The sequence below is a fragment of the Polyergus mexicanus genome, unplaced genomic scaffold, assembly GCF_030449975.1.
Source record: "Polyergus mexicanus isolate NDT 795.1 unplaced genomic scaffold, iyPolMexi1.0 SCAF_23, whole genome shotgun sequence".
Taxonomy (NCBI): domain Eukaryota; kingdom Metazoa; phylum Arthropoda; class Insecta; order Hymenoptera; family Formicidae; genus Polyergus; species Polyergus mexicanus.
This window is the reverse complement of record NW_027223343.1, coordinates 5,022,935-5,039,857: the sequence shown is the minus strand read 5'-3', so window position 1 is coordinate 5,039,857 and position 16,923 is coordinate 5,022,935. Positions and strand designations below refer to the sequence as shown.

At 32.0% G+C, this 16,923-nt stretch overlaps 4 protein-coding genes across 10 annotated transcripts; 3 read left to right on the top strand and 1 right to left on the bottom strand.

The window, feature by feature from the left end:
- Window positions 1–72: 72 nt before the first annotated feature.
- Window positions 73–4,774, bottom strand: LOC138942703 (uncharacterized). Of its 3 annotated transcripts, XR_011448375.1 has the most exons (7): window positions 4,102–4,774; window positions 3,165–3,400; window positions 2,572–2,700; window positions 1,959–2,208; window positions 1,541–1,739; window positions 737–1,168; window positions 73–602 (listed from the first exon to the last, which is right to left on the bottom strand). XR_011448375.1 is itself a non-coding variant. In XM_070313145.1 (6 exons), exons 3-6 carry the CDS (start codon window positions 2,657–2,659, stop codon window positions 806–808), a joined length of 900 nt encoding a protein of 299 aa, XP_070169246.1. In that variant the 5' UTR covers window positions 2,660–2,700; window positions 3,165–3,400; window positions 4,102–4,774; the 3' UTR covers window positions 73–805. The 3 variants fall into 3 exon arrangements, 2 of the variants coding, with proteins under 2 accessions (XP_070169246.1, XP_070169247.1); XM_070313145.1 differs by having other exon boundaries at window positions 73–1,168; XM_070313146.1 differs by having other exon boundaries at window positions 73–1,168; window positions 3,165–3,375.
- LOC138942702 (GTPase Era, mitochondrial) lies at window positions 4,611–6,457 on the top strand. Its single transcript, XM_070313143.1, has 3 exons — window positions 4,611–5,111; window positions 5,339–5,776; window positions 5,905–6,457. Exons 1-3 carry the CDS (start codon window positions 4,890–4,892, stop codon window positions 6,271–6,273), a joined length of 1,029 nt encoding a protein of 342 aa, XP_070169244.1. The 5' UTR covers window positions 4,611–4,889; the 3' UTR covers window positions 6,274–6,457.
- Window positions 6,458–6,654: 197 nt separating this feature from the next.
- Window positions 6,655–13,992, top strand: Dnalig1 (DNA ligase 1). Of its 5 annotated transcripts, none has more exons than XM_070312924.1 (16): window positions 6,655–6,772; window positions 6,958–7,017; window positions 7,221–7,448; window positions 7,669–8,125; window positions 8,219–8,429; window positions 8,600–8,726; window positions 8,806–8,978; window positions 9,107–9,330; window positions 9,689–9,817; window positions 9,879–10,018; window positions 10,334–10,535; window positions 10,678–10,884; window positions 11,012–11,464; window positions 11,720–11,917; window positions 12,190–12,409; window positions 13,903–13,992. In XM_070312924.1, exons 1-15 carry the CDS (start codon window positions 6,753–6,755, stop codon window positions 12,361–12,363), a joined length of 3,003 nt encoding a protein of 1,000 aa, XP_070169025.1. In that variant the 5' UTR covers window positions 6,655–6,752; the 3' UTR covers window positions 12,364–12,409; window positions 13,903–13,992. The 5 variants fall into 5 exon arrangements, with proteins under 5 accessions (XP_070169025.1, XP_070169024.1, XP_070169026.1 ...); XM_070312925.1 differs by lacking the exon at window positions 13,903–13,992 and having other exon boundaries at window positions 6,657–6,772; window positions 7,669–7,763; window positions 7,821–8,125; window positions 12,190–12,481; XM_070312927.1 differs by lacking the exon at window positions 13,903–13,992 and having other exon boundaries at window positions 6,659–6,772; window positions 7,371–7,448; window positions 7,669–7,763; window positions 7,821–8,125; window positions 12,190–12,480.
- Tsp2a (tetraspanin 2A) lies at window positions 12,694–15,869 on the top strand. Its single transcript, XM_070312928.1, has 5 exons — window positions 12,694–13,106; window positions 13,903–14,100; window positions 14,529–14,705; window positions 14,827–15,012; window positions 15,141–15,869. Exons 1-5 carry the CDS (start codon window positions 13,020–13,022, stop codon window positions 15,216–15,218), a joined length of 726 nt encoding a protein of 241 aa, XP_070169029.1. The 5' UTR covers window positions 12,694–13,019; the 3' UTR covers window positions 15,219–15,869.
- The last annotated feature ends 1,054 nt before the right edge of the window (window positions 15,870–16,923 follow it).

The following is a 16,923-nucleotide window of genomic DNA, read 5'->3' as shown; positions in this document are numbered from 1 at the left end:
TATATATATATATATATATATATATATATATATATATATATATATATATATATATATATATTAAATCGTACGTATGTATATGATATCCGGTAATGTTTATGTACGTTTGATGAACAGGTAGTTGCACCTGCTTGAAAACTGAAACTGTACATCAAACGTGCCTATTATTAGCTGCTTATCGTAAGTAACGGCGATCGAATCGTGCGTTTTGCAAACTCGATACCTCGACTCGAATCGCATGTTCAAATTTGTGCGCTTCTTTTCTTTCATATTGTGTGTCTGTGTGTATGCTGTGTATGAGTAACAATAGTCCTTTCGCATCCTATGAAAATAACGAGGTAATCAAACGTAACAACTCAGCGAATTCTTGGAATAATTATACATATTTAAGGAAGTCCTAAGACCGGAAGAACCAATGGATAAAATCGAATGAATCGATCGAGTTTGCGACCTGTGTCGCGCTAAGCTAAAGCTAAGTCAAATATATCACACAGTATCTCGAAGTATAAAAGATTAGAATACAGTTTACCCGCACCACAAACGTAAATTCAGTGGCGAAGCGCGGTTCCTCTCCTCTCCCCCGCTCCCTCGTATAATGCCCACTAGAAAATATAGCCGCGCGTATCTTTTTCCGAACTTCTCGACTTCCCGTTGTGTTGTCGATGTGTTATCATCATTTCGTTCTTATCACAGACGTGAAAGTTAATACTAATCCTAGAAAATTGATTTGCGTTACCTTGAGTGTAGTGGAGACACGAGAATGTCGCGAAGGAAGAAAGGTTTTGGACGAGTCCATCCTTGAATTTCACGCTGGTCCGGCAATTTCATCGCATACCTTGTCATAACTGGGCGGCGGCGCCTCGTCCGAGAACGTAGGTGGGAGCGGCGGTATCAGGATGGCGATGTGATAAGGTGGCGGCGGTGGATTCTGCCTTATCGCCGTCGTCGTCGACATCGTCGTCGTCATTCTGCTGACGACGGTCTCGCCGATACCAGACGCGTTTGTCAGAGCGGCCAAGTGATCCTCTTGCATGCGAGTACTGTACTCCGATCGACTGCTATGGTGATAATGGCTTTGATCATGACGCCGGCAGAAGATCGAATACAGACATGCTGATAGCAGTAGTATCAACAGTCCGCAAAACATGAGTATCTCCAAACCTGGTCCCTGTTAACGCGGAGATAAGAAATAACTAATTAACAAAAAGAAAAAGAATCGTAATTGCAAATCTCATAAATAATTTGACATAATAAAATTTTTTTTATATAAAGCTTGTCTGTTCGCTTTTGTTTTGTTATTTTTTAATAACAGATTCTTTTAAGTGCTTATGTCTCCATTTACTGCGACTTTCTATAGTTTTGTCTTATGAAGATTTTACAAACTCTTATAGCCATTCCTCTTGAGATTTCTTCAATTAATTTGTAGTAAATTTTTTTTTAGTGAATTTTTATGTCAAAAAGTTTTCTATATTAAATATTTTTGTAATGGACCTTCTTGAACTTATAAAATCCTTTCAAAATAAGATATAAAGATATTTACCCTATAACCGAAGTAGAATTTGGCGGCCGCCACGAAACCCGTCGCTAGGACGAACGTGATCCAGACGGCGCAACGTAATCGGTAGCCAGCCAGTTCGGCGTCACTGAATTCGAAGAAGCCCAGTAGATTTCTGTTGGTGCCGTTCGCACCAGTCGTGTTAGATAGAATCAATTGATTGTTGCTGGCGTCAGTGACGTTGCTGCGAACAATGCGTTGAACCAGAGACGATTTAAAACAGCCAGCCATATTTTTTTTTATTAAACATGCAAAATCGAGGGCGAATCTCTTATAAGTGATCTTTCCACTGATAGATATGTATAAGTGAGTCACCCTGTGTATAAGAAGAGCATGTTCCTCTCAGAATGTCTCCTCTCTCTCTTTTTCTTAGTGTAGACCTTTTTGTGTTTTCATTAATTACTTGGGGATGTTGTTCAGCTGAGCGAGTTGGGCGGCGCTAAGCGACGTCGATGAACGGTTCTCGTTGTTGTGGATTCGCGCGGATGTCGGCGCCGTCGTCGTCGACCGGGCGACGATGTTTCGGCAGGAATTATTGATATTACTAGGCCCGGCTGACGAAGCGTTTCCAGCTGCGAAGTTACCTGCGAGGCCCTGAAATCGACGCACCGGAGTCACCATCTGCCTGAGCTCGCCGCCGCGCCGACATTGACCTGTAAATATAATAGAGTTTTTTTTATTGGTCTGTAAAAATTAGCCATAAATGAAACGACGGATAAAGAAACAGATCAATGAGTCAAGAGATGAGAGTAAAAACAAATAAATATATATATATGCAACATTTTCTGAAATTTTTTTCAAGTTTTTCCTCAATTTGTTTATTCATTCAAACTTGTCTTTATTTAGTTCGCTCTATGGAATTATCTCGAAACATGATTTATAAATCATTCCGAGTGCTATGTGATAGTGATAAAAATCTACTGCAATGTGTAATGTAATTAAAATAAAGTTTGTAACACAAGTAAGAATTTATATTGTTATTTATATTGATTTTATACTCGTAACTATATACTTACTGCGTGTTTTGGGAACAGGTGTGGCAGGATATCGGCGGCCGGTGAAGCCGTAGTACCTGCCCGCCGGTTTGTTGATCCAGAAGTGCATCAGGGTATCGCTATCCAGCGAACTCAGAGATTCATCGTTGCCTGATAACAATGTATTCAATCATATATAGTCACAATATACAGCTATTTCATAGCTTTTGCAGATGTAGCAGAAGAAAAAGAACGGCTTGTGTGTGATAAAGATAATTTGATTAATTAGCGCATATCATTCAAAATTTCTGGCAGAGAAAGAGGAATGGGATTCATATTTGACAAGACTCCAAAATCAGTGTGTTCATTTGTCGAAACTTGATATAGTAGAATTTGTTAGATACTTTTAAAATTAATTGCATTTTTTTAATGCATGGATTTAATCTGCAGATTCTCTATTAACCCTCTTAAAAAAATCCTTAGTCAAATATAAAGAACAATTTCTTTTTACACGATATTGTAAGATCTATGCAACTCTTCTACCAAGGCATCTCTTTTCTATTTGCAATATCTGCACAGATGTCTACAAACTGTAATAGAATTTTAAAATCTAAATTCTTCATATAATTTCTTACCCAGTGATGCTTACGCGCCGACGCGCGATTTATGCAGGATCCTTTTCGAGCATCTTTTTCAATGCAGTTTCCTGTTCTTTGGAATTGGCTCAAGACCTTGTTACACATGTATTCTAGGTAGATGCGTCGTATCGACCTTTGATATATACTGCTCATTGTCTTTCACAAGCATGATTGTCATCAATGACGCTCATTAGATCCATTTTCTATCCTAAAATTGTCAAGCTTAATGATCTCTGAAAACAATACCATCAGTTAAATAAAGTTATAGAGTAACTGGTGTTTTGTTTTAAATTTGGAATCAAAATCTCCGAATACTATATAACAAAAAATAGAAAATGGAACAAATAACTTGAAAAATATACAGATTATATACATATTTATCTGATGCACAAAAAAAAATATTGCAACATATATCATATTTAGATTATCATTACAAGTATTATTTTTATTTCAAATTCTTGTTTGATAAAATTCAATATTATACGTGTATATTCTTGTGAAAATAAAATCTCTTAAGAGAAGAATAAAATATAATAAATAGATGTAGGAAAACAAATTTCTCTACAATTATGCCTTCTGTATTTAAAATATGATTGCATATTTAAATGTGCTATCGAAGAAGACAAATGCGGACACGTATTCAACCTTTTCTGTGAGAGAATAAAAGAAAAAGAAACGTAATTATAAGAGGAAAGTATAGAAAGTGAAGGGAAAGTAAAAGGAGAATACACCTGACAGGTTCATTCTTTCCAGCTAAACTTTCTGCATTTAAAGTAAAGATACATTCGGAGATTTTGACTGAAAAAAGAGAAAAGAAGGGTGGAAAATTCCTATTAATACAAAATATATAAAGATTAAAATAAAAGAGACGCGAGAAGGACATGCTCGCTGCTTCCTAGAGAAGTTGAAAGGCAAAAGTGTCCAAGATACTCACTTGGGTCTCATTCCTCATTCAACGTTCCCTCTCCAACGTGTCACGGGAGGAATCAAACATGTTCGTAGATCGAACTCTTCGATTTTATCCGTTCGACATCGGAAACGCGAGGGATACGAGGTCCGTGATTTCTCTGCGTATATATCTTCCTACGCACTCACGCTTTTCCTTTCGTCCTGTCAAAGACGCACATCTTCGTGTCGTTCCTCTCTCTCTTCATATTCGGTCTTTTCGGGGCCGCGATACCACACTTTCTCGTATAGTTTTGAAATTGGAGGAGCACGGGGGATCAGAACGAATATTCCACGGTGATGATACGCGTCAATAAGATAACAGACGTCTATTTCTCGCGCGACAGTTGACAAGAGCCGCTTCGTTTACCGGCGACGGCGCGGCACGCGAGCGCGAGATGTCGATTTTGACGGTTGTATCGCGGGAATAAAAATGACAACAACATGGCGCAACCAATCAGATTCGTCCCTTTTCGATACTCATTTCTGTTCGTATTGCTCACACCTTTTGCACTCAAGTTCCTTGCTCATCTTCTCTAACGCTCGAATATATATCCATTTCGTTTCTCAAGCATAAAAATTTTTTTAAATTGCAATTAAAAAGTAAAATAAAATAACAAACCTAAAAGTAAAATAAAAGAACAAACCTAATACCTTACGTTGCTACTAATTATCTTTGTGTGAATTACGAGTATATAGATGATAAAGTTAGGTTAAGTTTGGTTAATTTGAGAAGTTTTTTTGTAAAATTGTCTCGAGAATTGTCTACTCAATGAAATGTTATTTACGATCGAGAGTTATATGATTCGCGCGAGTTCGCGATATTTACGGCGATGTTTTTCGAAAAGCGTCGCTATTTTGACAAATGACTCGAAAGAATTTATATTGCAACCCTATAATAATTTTGCATCAGTATGTCAGAAATCTCTGAGGATCGCCATCCTGGGTGCACCAAATGCTGGAAAAAGCACGCTCGTTAATCAACTTATTAAGAGATCGGTAAATAAATATTTAATTATTTTTATCTTTTTTTTTTTTATTCACATACGAAGAAAATTTAATGATTATTTGCCAAAATTTATTGTAGAATGTATACTCTTTGTATCTTTTATCTTACATTTATTCATCTTATCTTATTTTCTCTATCATATTTATTGTTTAAATTTGTTTTCTTTTTATATCATATATCATATATCATATATCATATATATATATATTTTTTTTAGATATGTCCTGCATCTTCAAAGGTGCATACAACGCAAACCAAAGCAGATGCGATTTATTGTGAAGATGATACTCAGTTAATATTTATGGATACACCCGGTATGGTTTCCACAAAAGAATTAAAACGATACAAGTTAGATGATACCTTTAGAAAAGATCCAAAAGTCTCCTTGGCAGCAGCAGATATTGTGGGGATTGTACAAGACGCACATAATATATATACTAGAGACAGGATCGATTCAAATATATTGGAACTATTGACTGAGGATATAATAAATAAGATTCCTATGATTTTAATATTAAATAAGGTGGATAAATTGAAAAAGAAAGAGGTGCTACTGCAACTTGTAAACGTTATGCTCAAAAACACGAAATCTTTGAAGTTCTCTGATATATTTATGGTATCTGCTTTAACAAGAGATGGCATTGATGACTTGAGGGTAAATAAGCTTGCAAGTGTGAATAATTAGATGAATATAATGTAACATAAACAATTATTTCTTGGTAATGAACAATTTTTTAATGATTTAAGATCTCTATAATATATAAATCATACTGTGTTTCGCAGACTTACTTGCTGGATTCGGCTAAATCGCGAGCCTGGCAATATGAAGGACACATATACAGCAATCACAAGTGTGAAGATATAATACAGCAGACGGTACGGGCGAAACTGATGGATATTCTACCGAATGAGATTCCATATAACTTGAAAGTGACATTGGAACACTTTGATACAGGAGCTGACGATAATATTATGGCAGTAGTGATTATCACATGTTCCAAAAAAAATATCGCTAGACTTTTAATTCGCAGGACTGCGAATAAATTAATGGGCAATAGAATAAAACAAGTTGCTTTTATGGCAGAGCAGGAATTGCGGCATGCCTTTCGAACGCCGGTGAGATTGAGGCTAATCGTGCACTCACCGACATGATTCAGTTTGCAATTATTATTATTTGTAAAATAAATAAATAATTGATAATTACATACAGTCGAATTAAAGTATAATTCCCATTAATTTTATGTTTTCCATCTAAAAAGTGGATTTGCCATTTTCTTTTTATGAAAACTCAGAGCTAGTAAATCTGGATTGGTCTATTTGAAATGAAATTTAACAGAAAAATGATATTCCTTGCAATGTATATAATCTACGAGTATAAATAATAATACACATCATTACATATAACAAAACAATACGTATAATATACATATTTATTCGTGTGTTTTCCTTTCTATATCCATTTACAACTTTATGATGCATGATATCATTTTTATAGAGATGAGATCAGACTTCTACATATTATTCAATCTATGATTGTGCGAGAAGTGACGTCACTCTGTTCCGTAATAAAGGCGGGAAATGCTGTCAAATGCGCATAGCGTGGCATAGCGCGTAGAAACGGCGCGATTATAATGGCGCAACGTCGTATAGAGTGAGTAAATTAGTAAAACAATTATTTGAAAAAGAATTTAACAAAGTATTTCATTCATTAATAATGATATAATGTAATTCGGTCGGTAATATAAAATTCATAATTTCATTAATTGACATATAATTTGACAATTATTTTTCGATACGTGATCTTTTGAGTAACGTCGTATTGCTTTATCGTTACAGCTCTTTCTTCACGAAAATATCGTCCAAGAAAGAGAATTCGAGCGAGGATTACTCAGAGAGGTACGTATTTCGTTATAGGTGCTAATCAGTGAATTGTATACATATTGGAATGAGCGATACCTTTGTTTGGCTGTCGCCGCTATTTCGCCGAGAGAGATGCCTATGAATGTCTGGCATCTCTTTGTAGTATTACCTGATTAGGTAATAAGCTAAACAAAGGGATCACTCATTCCAGTATGTATACAGTTCACTGGTGCTAATAGTCTGTCTCTAGATAAATTGATTATGCTAAAAATCCTCGCCACTTGTTCGCGTTTGAGCTCGCTGTCTTTACCGGTTCGACATTTCGAGCTCGCGAGCACAACTCATAGTCGATTTGTTGTCGTTTTTAATTGGATACATGCAACCAACAGCAATAACTTGTCCGACAAGGAAAAGAATTCACCGGGAAGCAGCAAACGGAAGAGAGATGACAGCAATAGAGTTGCTAGGTAATCAAGAAAATTATTTATTTATTTTATCTCTTTCTGTTCTCTTTTCCATTTATATTATTTAAAATGGTGTAAAATTTCCTTTCCAAGGAAAATTTTACTCGATGATCAGCTTAGAACCAATCAGAGATGCTCAAGAAAGTTTTGAAACGACCATCGGAGTAAAATTTTCCTCAGAGAGTACGTTTTGGAACATAGCCCTAAATTGTTATTTTTATAGTTCTCCCTCTTCCAAGAAGACAGACAACAAACTTACAAAGCCAAAAGCAATTTCAAAGACTCCTTCTCCAAGTGCAAAGCCTCGTGCAAAGCAAAGTAATTATACTGCTGAACTATTGTATATGGAAGGTGTTATATATTATAATTTTTTAGGAACCACTCCAAAAAGTAAGTCGAATAAACTTTTACCTGAACCACCAAATAAAAAGAGGAAACTGGCAAACACTCCAAAAAAGGAAGAGGAAGATGAACTTAAAAATGTTAATGGAGCTGAGATAGTGAAAAATACTCAAGTAGAAAATGATACAGTTGAAAATGAACAAGAAAAAGAAGAATCCATTTCTCCAGAAAAAAAATTTGGTTCTGATGAGGCAAAAAAAACAAAGAATATTGTGAAAAAGAAACGAGCCAGAATAATCGAATTAGTAGATTCCAGTGACGATGAGGATCATCTACTGGTAAATTTGGATTATTCTGAAATTGATAATTCTCTTGCAAAAGAATTTATATTTTGGATTAAATTTATGTTTATATTTGCAAATAATTTATAGTTACCTGAAAGTCCAAAAAAATTAGAGATTAATGGCGAAAGAAAGAAGATTGAAAGCACAGACGAATGTAGTAAAATGAAAAAGAATGCATCAGATGATGAAACAAATCAAAATGTTTTGGATATCAAGGGGAAGACTGAAATCCTGAAGAAGGAACCTACACCAGAAAAGAAGTCAAAGACTACTTCTAAGAAAATGCATAACTTTTTCAGTAAGCATTAAAATTTTAAGTATTTTTAGATTATTAATTAAAGTTTAAACCAGAGTGTATTTTTAAATAATAATAATAATAATAATAATAATAAATAATAATAAATAATAATTTTATAAGCTTTAATGGAGTATTATTTAAACAGTTATTTAAATCTTATTGTTAAACAGCATCTAAGCAAAAGAATGACGCAAAGGATAACAAAGCAAATAATGCAAAAAGCAGTAACCAGTCTTACAATCCTAACATATCTGATTATCATCCAATAAACAATGCATGCTGGAAACGAGAAGACAAGTGAGTTGAAACTATGATTAAAACAGAGAAAAACTTTAGAAGATATAAAATTCTTTCTCTTTTTGAAATTTATTTACAGAACTCCATATAACGCCTTTACGCGCACTTTGGAGCTTATCGAAGAAACGAGCGCGAGGTTGAAGATAATAGAAATACTGTCAAATTACTTTCGATCTGTCATCGTCCTGAGCCCTATAGATCTTTTGCCAAGCGTATATCTGTGCCTTAATCAATTAGCACCAGCATACGAAGGTAAATATTGAAAAATTATATACATTATATATAGAGAAAGCAATATTTTAACATGTATAAAGAAATAAAGTTATTTTAATTTTATTATTTGATTAGAAATTGCTTATGCAGTGTTTATTTTATTTTAGGAATTGAGCTTGGCGTTGCTGATACGAACCTGATGAAAGCGATAGCACAATGCACTGGTAGGACGTTGGCGCAAATTAAAGCCGATGTCCAGGAGGTTGGCGATTTGGGAATTGTAGCAGAAGGTAGCAGATCCAACCAGAGAACTATGTTTCAACCGGCACCGTTGACAGTTCCCATTGTATACTCCAAATTAAAGGAGATTGCCCAGATGACGGGCCACGCGGTAATCCACACAATTACTATAATTAGAATTTATATTAGTAACATGAATTTAAGTTAGAAAAACTTTTGATCAGTAATATAAAATAAAAAAATTTTACTTTAGGAAAATAATTTTTAATTCAGATTAAATTTAATTATTATATATTATATAAGTTTAAAATTATATAATTCATATTTAAAAATTGAAAATTAAATTTATTTGCATTTTAAATAAACTGAATGAAAAATAAAGATTGATGTTTATATCTAGATTGAAATAAAAATTGAATGTAATACATTGAAGCATCTAAATTAGAAATGTAGAAAACATTTTTTTTTTTTTTGTACAAAATAAAAATATAATTTTTTTATATATACAGTCTCTGACGAAAAAATTAGACAAGATTCAAACACTGTTTGTGGCATGTCGTAATACGGAAGCAAGATACCTTATTAGATCGTTGGCCGGAAAGCTTCGCATCGGTTTGGCCGAACAATCTGTTTTGCAAGTAAGTCATTGATGATATGGTCCGTTGCTATGATTGATATTTTTAATCTGTATTTTCTTAGGCATTGGCTTTAGCTTGTGTCATGACACCGCCAGAACAGGATTATCCACCAGAAATCTTAAACGCGAACAAGAAAATGTCAAGCGATCGTTTTAAAGAGAAATACGACGAAATAGCACTTATACTAAAGACAACGTATTGGTAAGCAATTATTCCGAAAATATTATTACTCTAAATATTAAAGTGAATTAATGAGGAGATATAACAAAAATATGTAACATATTTTATTTTTAAAATAAAATATTTGTTGATTAAAAGAGAGAGAGAGACAAAAAGATATTTTCACACACACAAACATACAATAATTAAGTTATTGAATTAATAATTAAAATAAGTATAATTAATCCAAAATAAAATTTTATTATTTTTTGCTTGAAAATAAAATATTAAATATGTAAATATCAATTTCTTATTTTTTGATAATTAAGAGATAATTAGACTTACATTTATTTATAGTGAATGTCCGAACTATAATCTTATAATTCCCGTTTTGCTGGAAGATGGAATCAATGCCTTGCCAACTAAATGCAAACTCACTCCTGGAATACCTTTGAAACCTATGTTGGCGCATCCTACCAAGGGTGTTCAAGAAGTCCTGACACGATTTGAAGGTTTAAAATTCACATGCGAGTGGAAATATGATGGAGAGAGAGCACAGGTTCTTATTTATTTAGCTTTGCAAACTATAAGATATATTAGATAATACTATATTGCATTAAAAGGAATGTAATAGATCTCAGAATCAATTAGTTAAAATTGTGATAATTTTAAGATTCAAGTCGATTATAATATGACAACAGATACACGTCGCGGATAACGGCCAAGTCAATATCTACAGTAGAAATCAGGAAAACAATACTAGTAAGTACCCGGATATCATTAAACGATTTAAGAACACTCGTGGTGATTTAGTGAAGAATTGCATACTTGATTGTGAGGCGGTCGCCTGGGACAATGAGCAGAAACAGATTCTTCCGTTTCAAATACTCAGTACGAGAAAGCGAAAGGTAATATAGTTGTTTTAAATGTAGTTATTGCGATTGTAATTGTCATAATTTAATAGTCACTATGATTATAATTTATGTAATTGTTATAATCGCTCGTTTTAAAATAACATTTTGTTCTTATTCTTAGGATGCCAATGAGGAAGATATTAAAGTGCAGGTATGTGTATTTATGTTCGATTTGTTATACCTAAACAACGAGTCGTTGGTAAAGAAACCCTTTGCAACGCGTCGCGAGTTGCTGAAGCAGCATTTTAAGGAGATAGAAGGCGAATGGAAATTTGCCAATAGTATGGACACTACAACGATGGAGGAGGTACAAGTCTTCTTGGACGAATCTGTGAAGGGTAACTGTGAGGGTTTAATGGTGAAGACACTGGAGGAGGATGCAACCTATGAGATCGCAAAGCGATCGAGAAATTGGTTGAAGCTGAAAAAAGATTACTTGGACGGTGTGGGTGATACGCTAGATGTGGTTGTAATCGGTGGTTACATCGGCAAAGGAAAGAGAACAGGCACTTATGGTGGCTTCCTCTTGGCTTGTTACGATCAAGAAAACGAGGAGTACCAGAGCATTTGTAAAGTACGTTTCTATAATATATTTCGTTGATGTTATGAAAATGAAGAGAAGTAGCATGCAATTAACGGAAATTTTTCTCATATTAAATAATTCTAATATTTATCGAAATATTTTTTAAGTATCTTTTTCAAATCGTGCAAAATACAATAAATTTGATAATTTTCGTAATTTAAACTCTTATATTGTGAGCATTATACTTTTTTGCTTATTTGGTGTATTATTTTAGCTTTAGTATATTAATTGCTTTCTCATGAATAGATCGGCACAGGCTTCAAAGAGGAAGATCTTGAGAATCATACAAAGTTCTTGAAAGATCATGTCATACCCCAGACGAAATCGTACTATCGTTTTGACAGCAGCCATGAGCCCGATCATTGGTTTGAACCAGTACAAGTGTGGGAGATTAAATGCGCCGATCTCTCCCTATCGCCAGTTCACAGGGCAGCTATCGGAATAGTGAGCTTTCAGAGTTTTAAATTCTCTTAATTGCATCAAAAAATGAAATTAATATTGCATGATAGAAATCTTTTAATTTTGACATTCACAATTTAAAAAATCTTTTATTGGCATGGAAGAATTTGCATTACCGCAGAGTTTCGGGAACATACAATACATCCTTTTTCTTTCAAAAGTAAATTGAAATGATATCATGAATTGTTTTTGCTATTAAATATCCTTTGAATTAGAAAACTAATATTGTTACATATTAAATCTTTTGCTTTGTCCAGGTTGATCCGGAAAAGGGTATATCCTTAAGGTTTCCGCGATTTATCAGGATACGCGAAGATAAAAATTGTGAAGAGGCCACTTCTGCTCAACAAGTGGCAGATATGTACAATAATCAAGAACAGATCAAAAATAAAACTTCGGCATCGAAAGCTACGGAGGAAGATTTCTACTAATTTTTTAATTTTTTTAAATTTATTTGTCTACATACAAATCTTTCTGGTATGTCTTCTATTTTTTATAATTATGATATTGTAAGAACTACTGTAAATAAAACATCATCGTATGACATGGTATCAAAATTACTATATGATACTCCATTCTTGTCGCATCTGATATATTTTTAATAAAAATATATTGGGAGACTATAATTTTTTTATTACTTAATGTTTTATTACTTTTTTTTTTTTCTCGTTTATATTAACGCGATGTTTTGTATATCGGTAACTTTGAAATGTTATAGAATTAAAAGAGTTTTGTAATTTTATATAAACAATCAAAATACCCACAAATAATTAAAAGTTGATAAATTAAGTAAACATCACATTAGCTGATTAATAATTACAGTTTTTAATAATTTACACATTCATCGCGATACCGCGGAAGAAGTGATTCATCTCGACAATGCGTGGCATTCTTTATCTAGGACGGCTCTTATCCAGTTATCTTATATTTGCCATTGATAAAGCAACGGCTAGGTGATGATACTCGGGGTACTCCGACGTTCACGATCGACTAATTACGTTTTTTGTCTCGTCGCGTTTCCGGAACGGCATCTTATTTGTCGATAAGAATTCGCGACGGAAAATATCTTCCGTAAGGAGACAAGGAGATGGTCGCTAAGAGCTCTGGACCGCTGCTGGAGAAGCAGATTGGCTGCATCAAATTCACGATTTTCTGCTTAAATGCGATAATATGGGTGGGTGCGCGAAGTTATCGCGATGATTGCATCGTCTTGTGAAGTTAATGTGCTAGTGAAATGATATAATATGATCTATTTTTAAGTGAAATATGAAAATAACGGAATGTAAAAGATGAACGAGTGAGCAGTATTGCATATATAAATAATTTGTTTGTGTTGATAATTGTTGTTGATAATTTGTTTTGATAATTTTCAAAATAAAAGATTTTTGTTTAAATTTTATTTTATTTTTACTTTTTCTTAAGAAAAAAAATGTTAATGCAATTGATTTATTTGATAAAATAGTTGATTATTAAAATAAGTTTGAATTTAATTTTATTCCTTAATAATAAAAAAGCGAGAATTATATAAAGATATATTCTGTTATATTATTAGAAAGAAATTCAGGTAAAATTAAAATTGAATTCAAGACATATATGTGTAAATTTTTTGTACAAGTGCACGCAAAAATATAAAAAATATTGGTTGAATAAATTTTATAAGATATGAAAATTAAAATAAGCGTTTAAAAAAGTGTGTATGTAGTTACAAAATGTAATTTTGATATAGAATTTATTCTGGAATATATTCTTTTATATATTATATATTATTAATATAAATTGTTTTATCTCTTTAATTGTGATATAATTTTATAATTAATTTAATAAGTTTTAAAAGATACATTATTTTTACTTTGTTATTGTACTATTACACAGAAACAATAGTTTTCTCGAAGAAAAAGAGAGAACTATTGTCGCTTCATTGTTAATTCATACATTCTATTAATTAAATTCTTGTGCGTTTCTGTTGAAAGATCCTGGGTTGTGCAATGTTCGGGTTGTCGATATGGATGAGATTCGAGCCAATGTTCGAGGAATGGGTGGAATTTTTGGATATGTACGAGTTTTACATCGGAATTTATGTTCTGATTGTAACTTCGGTGATCGTCATGGCCGTCGCCTTTATCGGCTGCGGTGCTGCACTTATGGAGAACATACTGGCTTTATACATCGTAAGAAAGTTTATTGTGCGCTTTAAACTGGCAATTCTGAAAAGAGATCATCTCTGAAGAAACTATAGTTTTTAAAATTGTTTCGTTTTTAATTATTTTAAATTATTCCAATTATATTTTCAAAAATATTATTTTTTAAATTATTTAAATCATTAATAATGCAACTTCTGAAAATATGGAAAATATATAAACAGTTTAATAATCTTTAACGAATTTTTAATTCAAATATTAATTGATAAAACACACATTGTCTAATGCTTCTTTTCTTTATTAAATTTCAACGTCCGGCAAATTAATTTTTTAAGATATTTTTTTGAGGATCAATTCTTTTCTCGCTAAATTAAATTTTCAAAACTGAAAAAGAATTATATCTTTAATATTATAATATCTTGTATGGCGATTTATCTTAAAGATTTTTATGTTTTTAGCACGTGGGCCTTCAACTATTTAGTTTCATTTGCGGTTTAGCTGGGACGGCAGTAATCCTTGATTACTCGACGTACGACAGCAAGATTCAACCTATCATCGAACGATCCATGTATAATCTTATCAATAACTCCCAACACGAAACGGCGAGCTTTATCCTAAGAATAATCCAGGAAACTGTAAGATGTATAAAATATCTCAAAAAAATATATTTTTTTTAAATTTTAAATTGATCTTTTTTCCAGGAAAAGGAAATAAAAGCACGTAGAATTATGTATCTCTTAAATTAACGTTTGATAGGTCGGATGCTGTGGAGCTGACGGGCCCAGGGATTACACGCAGCTACGTAAACCGTTGCCCACCGAATGCCGGGACACTGTTACTGGAAATGCTTTCCATCACGGCTGTGTCGAGGAACTGTCCTGGTTCCTGGAAGCGAGATCGGGATGGCTTGCTGGTTTGGCAATGGGATTGTGCATGCTTCACGTAAGCTCTTATTCTTTATCCTTCTTTTCAAGAAGAAAGAATACGCAATTTTTTGATTTTGCTACGAAAATAGAATGATAATCTATCGTCTTCTTCTACTTATCTCTTTCTTATCCTAATTATTGCAGGTAATTATAGCTGTATTGACGTTAACACTTATTCGAGCGATCAAAAAAGAAGAGGAATCTATCACATTCAAGCGTTAGAGTCTATTAGATTCGAGCGTTAATTCATTATCTATAATGCGACAGAAAAATTATTGTAATTATATTTTTCATAGGAAAAAAGAATTGAAAAATTGAGTACATTCTATGTTGAATTGCAAATTTTTCATTGAGCTTACATCTATTTCGGGAATGACATTTATCTAAAATATAGAATATATACACGTATAGTTTTTAATGCGTTTAAAATTTTTTTATTTTTAAAGCTTTTAATTTTTTAAGATGAAAAAATTTCTTTCTAGTTTCTTTTTCAGGATAAATTCTTTTGATTTAAAGATTTGACTTCTTAAAATAAACATCACATATGTGAGTGTGTGAGTGTGTGTGTGAGTGTGAGTGAGTGTGAGTGAGTTTAAAAATTATTATATATTTAAGATACTTTTCACAATGTAACAACAAAGAAAAAATATATATGTATATTAAAACATATGATATTCCAACTTAAATATCTTTTTTGCTGTTGATGATATGCATATAAAGGAAAGATTTCAAGATTCAAATGGAAAATTTAATAATGCAAAAAATATTCTTCAAATGATTTTCAAGAATATTCTGAAGTCAATAATATTTTTTTAATGGAATATTTTTTTATTGTTATTATCACATCATTTTGATTAAAATTAAGATACAAACACAATAATATGTAATAACATGATTTTCAGATGATCTTAAATATAAAAATCAGCAAATGTATGATTTTTTAGATTTTAACTAATATTTATACACATATTTTTTTTCTTGTTTCAACTTTTAATATTCATAAGCATATTTTTAAATCTATTTGATTAAATAAACACTGATAATCTTCTGTCTTCATTTACATTAAACAATTGAATTTACAAATTCGTTAAAAATTTATTTGACAATATCGAAAGATTATATGTAATCTATGTGAAATAATGATAATATATGTATATATAATTAAAGAAGATAGAAATATTAGGTATGATTCTAAAGAAGATAGAAATATTAGATGTGATTCTAATTTAGAATAAAATAGGAAAAAGAAGTCTGTTCCAGTTATAAGAAAAATATCTTGAGAAAAAAATCATTCTTCTCTTCTTACATTTTTCGATCGAATTAATTTATGAAATAGAAAACGTCCTAAAACATAATGACATAAATAGCTGTTTTGACAATAACAAATAAATTTGTTATTTCTTATCAAAGTAGTATAAAGAAAAGAGAACTTCTTATTTTACAACATTACTTTATACACATAACATTATTGATCCATTAATAGAGAAACAGAACTTCAAATATACAGATACACATCTTACCTTACGAGAAGTTTTAATGATTAAAAGCGTAATGTTAAATGATTGATTATAATCGTTAAAGCGTAATAAAATAATTTAAATGATTGATTATAATTAATAATTATTAAAGTGCAACATCTGTTCACAATTGTAAATTACATGATACTGACACCAGTACTTTTTCCAATAAGTAAAAGGAATCTAATGATTATAATTGCTATAATTACTAATATAGTAATTTTAGAAATAATGTTCATTCTATATATATAAACACGCATATACATATCCTAAAATAATTCTTTTTTTTAAATGTGCAGTTTTTTAGAGAATTTTAAAGTATTTTTCTTACAAAATGTTCCTGTATATAAAGTTTTTTACATACAAATATTATAATCTTTATTTATTATTTATTAAATTATTATAAAATG